This window comes from Anomaloglossus baeobatrachus, chromosome 5 (genome assembly GCF_048569485.1).
Source record: "Anomaloglossus baeobatrachus isolate aAnoBae1 chromosome 5, aAnoBae1.hap1, whole genome shotgun sequence".
Taxonomy (NCBI): Eukaryota; Metazoa; Chordata; class Amphibia; order Anura; family Aromobatidae; genus Anomaloglossus; species Anomaloglossus baeobatrachus.
The window spans coordinates 277,072,431-277,079,326 of NC_134357.1; the positions used below are offsets into that span (position 1 = coordinate 277,072,431).

General features: G+C 48.3%; 1 protein-coding gene across 2 annotated transcripts in view; it reads right to left on the bottom strand.

Annotated features, from left to right (window-relative positions):
• Positions 1-3,974, bottom strand: part of MRPL12 (mitochondrial ribosomal protein L12) — a 28,566-nt gene extending 24,592 nt beyond the window's left edge. The window contains exon 1 of one of the 2 annotated variants that reach the window (XM_075347456.1): positions 3,808-3,974. In XM_075347456.1, the coding sequence (XP_075203571.1) occupies positions 3,808-3,863 (56 nt within the window). In that variant the 5' untranslated portion in view covers positions 3,864-3,974. Of the gene's footprint in view, positions 1-404; positions 506-3,807 lie in introns of those variants that run through there. The other variant, XM_075347455.1, reaches the window with a different exon arrangement.
• Between the last annotated feature and the right edge of the window lie 2,922 nt (positions 3,975-6,896).

Consider the following 6,896-nt stretch of genomic DNA (forward strand, 5'->3'; position numbering starts at 1 on the left):
GAAGTAAAACATTGGTGACAGATTCCCTTTAAATGTCCTTGTGTACACCAATCAGCACTCATGCACACGGAAAAGAAAACGCAGTTTGGGGAACCTCACCAGGAGAATGCTGAACTCGTACAATACGGGCACCACCAATTTCAGAAGTACTGGGACCCTGACCTTCCTAACTGCCAAACATTAGGGCCTTGATGACCTCCTGAAATTGAAGGAAATTCCACATTTTGCCTGCACAGTCAAACAGCACAGAAGCATTGTGCAGTAAAATGTGCACGCACAACTTTTGTACCATACTTTTTTACCCATAGCACTTTATGGCTTGAGGACCTAATCTGAGAGAATTACAGCCCCCATGAACTCATAATTCAGGATACAATCTGGCTTTGGGACTTGTGATGTGGTACCTTGGACAGTGACAGGGAGCCGCTGCATGATGTACTGTGGTCTGGATAAGGACATCCCTCTTGCCCTTATACTTGTCCACCGCCATGGTGTTGTAACATTGGACTTAGTTGACCAATTAGCGGCTTAGGAGGCCTCTCAGATTTTTTTTCACACAGTACCTCTGGAAGAGATGGATTTGAAGAGTGGTATTCGAAGTAGATATACAGGTGATAAGTCTTATCCAGCAGTGGGTGCACCAAATCTTGCACAATTTTCCCACTCGCCCCCAGGACAGGAGGGGTTACTCGAGGTGTCCCTCCCTTCAGAAACCTTAAATCTGTGGTTGTACCAAGCTTGTACAGTTTAATCCCGTACCTGGCAACTGTAGTTGGAGTTTTAGCCTCTCCTTGAAATTAATCAGATTCACCTGTACAGATGTCCCTTTAGGAGTTGTGCGCCTCAGCAAAATGTCTGCTAAAGTGACCAACTACTGGCCGAATTCTATATAGACGATTGAAGTTGGGAAAGTCTCAGGGAGGACACTGCTCATTACCACTATAATGCAGCATTTTTCCAATCGCTTCAAATTGTGTCCTTCTCATGGCCATGCAGAATACTGGGGGCTGTATAGTATATCAGTGCGCCAGTACATCCAGTGCTTTAGTACACCAAGTGCTTTAGTACATCCAGTGCTTTAGTACATCCAGTGCTTTAGTACATCCAGTGCTTTAGTACATCCAGTGCTTTAGTACATCCGGGCCCGCCAATACATCCGGGCCCGCCAATACATCCGGGCCCGCCAATACATCCGGGCCCGCCAATACATCCGGGCCCGCCAATACATCCGGGCCCGCCAATACATCCGGGCCCCGCCAATACATCCGGGCCCCGCCAATACATCCGGGCCCCGCCAATACATCCGGGCCCCGCCAATACATCCGGGCCCCGCCAATACATCCGGGCCCCGCCAATACATCCGGGCCCCGCCAATACATCCGGGCCCCGCCAATACATCCGGGCCCCGCCAATACATCCGGGCCCCGCCAATACATCCGGGCCCCGCCAATACATCCGGCCCCGCCAATACATCCGGCCCCGCCAATACATCCGGCCCCGCCAATACATCCGGCCCCGCCAATACATCCGGGCCCGCCAATACATCCGGCCCCGCCAATACATCCATACGTCAGCGCTCCAGTATTGCCGAAGCTGTTTTTTCTCCACTATGCCCATATGCAAAACAATGCCCCAAAATTCTATAATTTTTGCTACATTTACAGTGGTCCGGGTGCTATATGACGTGGGATTTTGAGTAAACAATTGATGTGCATACAAATTTGTCTGGGTCACCAGAAGATTTATTATATCCTCACTATAAAAGACTTTAGAAAAGTCAATTTCAGCGAGGCCTCTGGCGTCAAATTGGATTCCGGAGTTGGCCATGAGATCCAGAATAACAGGTGGAGAATTTTTGGGGGGTGGAGTCCAGATGGGATCAATTGCTGAAGGGGTTGTCTTGGTCGGAGAGTGCCTTACTGGGGTCCCTCCTCACTAGATGAGGAATAGGATGAAGAAAAAAATAGAGGAATGTGACATCTTCTGCGCTACCTGAATCTGTATCGGAGGCAAGGAAATTGTAGCCCACCTCTGCTGAACAGCCTCGTCTTCTCGCCATTTCTATTCTATTCTTCTATCCAGTGATGATGGGTGTATCATATAAGGAGTGTGTAAAGGGGACTACTTAAGATTAAATTTACTATAAAAGGAAGAGGAAACAAAGTAAAAAGAAAAAAATTAGAACAGAAGAGAAAAAAAAACAGAAGTAAAAAAAATAATAAATTTGTATAAAAACTGGTGATACTGCATTGAATAGCATGCTAGCACACCACTGTGGGCGTACTAACATGCTTAGAGGGCGGAATGAGCGCAAGAACTAACTCCCTTGGGACTAGTCCCCTCGCTCATTAGCATGTCATAAAGGATCTTTAGAAATACATTTCTAAAGATCTCTTTATATATGCTAGTGTATACAGGCACAGTTAGGCAGGGATTAGCAATATACACCCAGTACTGCTCGTGGTACTGGGTGCATATTGCACCTGACAGGTTCCCGTTAATCTACCTTCAACCTTAAGAGCTGTGACACTATGCATGTGGAGGTTTTGTGCACGTCTCCTATGTAGTATTAGTGCTGTAACCTATGTTTATTCTCCACGTAACAAGGAGTATAATATACACCTGTGTTATATAGGATATATGCTCATTCCCCTATTAGCTACATATATTTCATGTTCCCATGTAACAAGCAGAGGCAATATAATTGCTCCTCCCCTGGTCCACGCTCCCTCCAAAATTACAATGATCTATCCTTACACCTCTACACTGTGCTCCTTCCTCCTGCCCTGCACTCTCCCCACACCTTTCATTCACAGGTCCTCCGATAACTCCTCTATTCCCTAATTCCCTCTTTGACCTCCAGGATACACTCCCAGCACTGATCCTCCTCCCCCGGTCCACACGCCTTCCAGGTCTACAATGACTTACACCTCTACATTGTGTTCCTTCCTCAGTCCTGCACTCGCCCCACAGCTTTCACCCCCACAGGTCCTCCAATAATTCCTCTAGTCCCCGATTCCCTGTATGACCCACAGGATACACTTCTTGCACTGCTCCTCCTCCCCTGGTCCATGCTCCTGCCAGGCCTACGATGACCTATCCTTACACCTCTACATTGTGCTCCTTCCTCCTACCCTGCACTCTCCCCACACCTTTCATTGACAGGTCCCCCTATAACTCCTCTATTCCCTCTTTGACCTCTAGGATACACTCCATGCACTTCTCCTCCTCCTCCCCTGGTCCACACTCCTTCCAGGCCTACGATGACCTATCCTTACACCTCTACATTGTGCTCCTTCCTCCTACCCTGCACTCTCCCCACACCTTTCATTGACAGGTCCCCCTATAACTCCTCTATTCCCTCTTTGACCTCTAGGATACACTCCATGCACTTCTCCTCCTCCTCCTCCCCTGGTCCACACTCCTTCCAGGCCTACGATGACCTATCCTTACACCTCTACATTGTGCGCCTTCCTCAGTCCTGCACTCTCCCCACACCTTTCATTCCCAGGTCCTCCTATAATACTTCCAGTCCCCGATTCCCTCTATCACCCCTGGGATACACTCCCTGCACCGCTTCTCCTCCCCTGGTCCATGCTGCTTCCAGGCCTACGATGAGCTATCCTCACACCTCTACATTGTGCTCCTTCCTCAGTCCTGCACTCTCCCCATACCTTTCATTCCCAGGTCCTCCCATAACTCCTCCAGTCCCCGATTCCCTCTGTGACCCCCGGCATACACTCCCAGCACCGCCCCTCCTCCCCCGGTCCACGCTCCCGTCCATGCCGCCATTCATCCCATCATCACCTGTGCAGGGAGGAGGCGCCCCGCAGTCTCCAGCAGCAGCGGGCGGCGGGGAGCATGACTACAGGCTGAGCGGCACACTACCGGGACACCACGGCTACACAGACTGCTCCCGCTGTCACCGGCTGTAACACATGGAGTCCTCCACACTGTGACCTACCCACAATGCACGGCGCCGGCGGCCTGACAAGGAAAACTTTATTGTTCCTAGCGTCGCGAACAATACGCGTCAATACTATCGGTGTTGGAGAAGAAGCCTTGGTCAGGGGGTAGCATCACGACTCTGACCAGCGCTGCATGGTCTCCATTTATCCCAGCGGTTGAAAAATGAGAATTTAAGGAACACTACAACTCTCAGCATGCCCTGAAGGGTCTGCAGCAGTCAGGCCATGGTAGGAGCTGTACTGCCCCAAAATGATGCCTGCAGGGCGGAAGATAACTGACTGGGGACGAGGGACGAATCTGACTACAGCTGCTAGAATGACGTAAACAGTGGGAAGGGCATGCTGGGAGTTGTAGTCTCCAAAATATTTTCTAATAATCGCCTCTCTCTAGACCGTAGGGTCCATTACTGATCGGAGCTTACATCCAGGGACGGCTCCGATTGCATTCGGCCTTTTTATCTCTGTCCGGCTCAGACCACCATTATGACTGGCTTGTTTGCCTACCTTCCCTTGCAGCCCATCTTCAGCCTCTAGAGCAGGGGTCTCAAACTGGGCTGCGTTAAGGGTCGCACATAGAAAAAAAAATATTTGGGGGGCTGCATTCTTTGTACGACAAAGTGACATTTTTAGGAATACCATATAATTTTTCTCTATACACCTTTAATGGTAAAAAAAATAAAATAAATTCCATGCTTTATTTACAATTTTGTTTTTACATTTTATCCCCTTTTTGTAAGTAATATTGTTTTACAATTGGCACCATATAGTCATTTTGGCCAACATTTTGTGGTAGTTTTCCCATGGGCTCCCCATCTTGTAGTAATGTGCCCCATCCTGGTCTCCTTGTAGTAATGTACCCATCCTGTAGTAATGTGCCCCATCCTGGTCTCCTTGTAGTAATGTCCCATCCTGTAGTAATGTGCCCCATCCTGGTCTCCTTGTAGTAATGTACCCATCCTGTAGTAATGTGCCCCATCCTGGTCTCCTTGTAGTAATGTACCCATCCTGTAGTAATGTGCCCCATCCTGGTCTCCTTGTAGTAATGTCCCATCCTTTTGTAATGTGCCCCATCCTGGTCTCCTTGTAGTAATGTACCCATCCTGTAGTAATGTGCCCCATCCTGGTCTCCTTGTAGTAATGTACCCATCCTGTAGTAATGTGTCCCATCCTGGTCTCCTTGTAGTAATGTCCCCATCCTGTAGTAATGTGCCCATCCTGTAGTAATGTGTCCCATCCTGGTCTCCTTGTAGTAATGTCCCATCCTTTTGTAATGTGCCCCATCCTGGTCTCCTTGTAGTAATGTACCCATCCTGTAGTAATGTGTCCCATCCTGGTCTCCTTGTAGTAATGTCCCATCCTTTTGTAATGTGCCCCATCCTGGTCTCCTTGTAGTAATGTACCCATCCTGTAGTAATGTGCCCCATCCTGGTCTCCTTGTAGTAATGTACCCATCCTGTAGTAATGTGTCCCATCCTGGTCTCCTTGTAGTAATGTCCCCATCCTGTAGTAATGTGCCCATCCTGTAGTAATGTGTCCCATCCTGGTCTCCTTGTAGTAATGTCCCATCCTTTTGTAATGTGCCCCATCCTGGTCTCCTTGTAGTAATGTACCCATCCTGTAGTAATGTGCCCCATCCTGGTCTCCTTGTAGTAATGTACCCATCCTGTAGTAATGTGCCCCATCCTGGTCTCCTTGTAGTAATGTACCCATCCTGTAGTAATGTGCCCCATCCTGGTCTCCTTGTAGTAATGTACCCATCCTGTAGTAATGTGCCCCATCCTGGTCTCCTTGTAGTAATGTCCCATCCTGTAGTAATGTGCCCATCCTGGTCTCCTTGTAGTAATGTACCCATCCTGTAGTAATGTGCCCCATCCTGGTCTCCTTGTAGTAATGTACCCATCCTGTAGTAATGTGCCCATTCTGGTCTCCTTGTAGTAATGTCCCCATCTTGTAGTAATGTGTCCCATCCTGGTCTCCTTGTAGTAATGTACCTATCCTGTAGTAATGTGTCCCATCCTGGTCTCCTTGTACTAATGTACCCATCCTGTAGTAATGTGCTTGTTCTGGTCTCCTTGTACTAATGTACCCATCCTGTAGTAATGTGCCCATCCTGGTCTCCATGTAGTAATGTCCCCATCCTGTAGTATTGTGCTCATCCTGGTCTCCATGTAGTAATGTCCCCATCCTGTAGTAATGTGCCCATCCTGGTCTCTTTGTAGTAATGTGCCCATCCTGGTCTCTTTGTAGTAATGTGCCCATCCTGTAGTATTGTGCTCCTCCTGGTCTCCTTGTAGTAATGTGCCCATCCTGGTCTCTTTGTAGTAATGTACCCGTCCTGTAGTAATGTGCCCATCCTGGTCTCCTTGTAGTAATGTCCCCATCCTGTAGTAATGTGCTCGTTCTGGTCTCCTTGTAGTAATGTCCTCATCCTGTAGTAATGTGCTCATTCTGGTCTCCTTGTAGTAATGTGCCCATCCTGTAGTATTGTGCCCATCCTGGTCTCCTTCTAATGTCCCCATCCTGTAGTATTGTGCTCATCCTGGTCTCCTTGTAGTAATGTCCCTATCCTGTAGTATTGTGCTCATCCTGGTCTCCTTGTAGTAATGTCTCCATCCTGTAGTATTGTGCTCCTCCTGGTCTCCTTGTAGTAATGTCCCCATCCTGTAGTAATGTGCCCATCCTGGTCTCTTTGTAGTAATGTACCCGTCCTGTAGTATTGTGCCCAACCTAGTCTCCTTGTAGTTATGTCACCATCCCGTAGTAATGTGTCCCATCCTGGTCTCCTTGTAGTAATGTCCCATCCTGTAGTATTGTGCCCATCCTGGTCTCCTTGTAGTAATGTACCCATCCTGTAGTATTGTGCCCATTCTGGTCTCTTTGTAGTTATGTACCCATCCTGTAGTAATGTGTCCCATCCTGGTCTCCTTG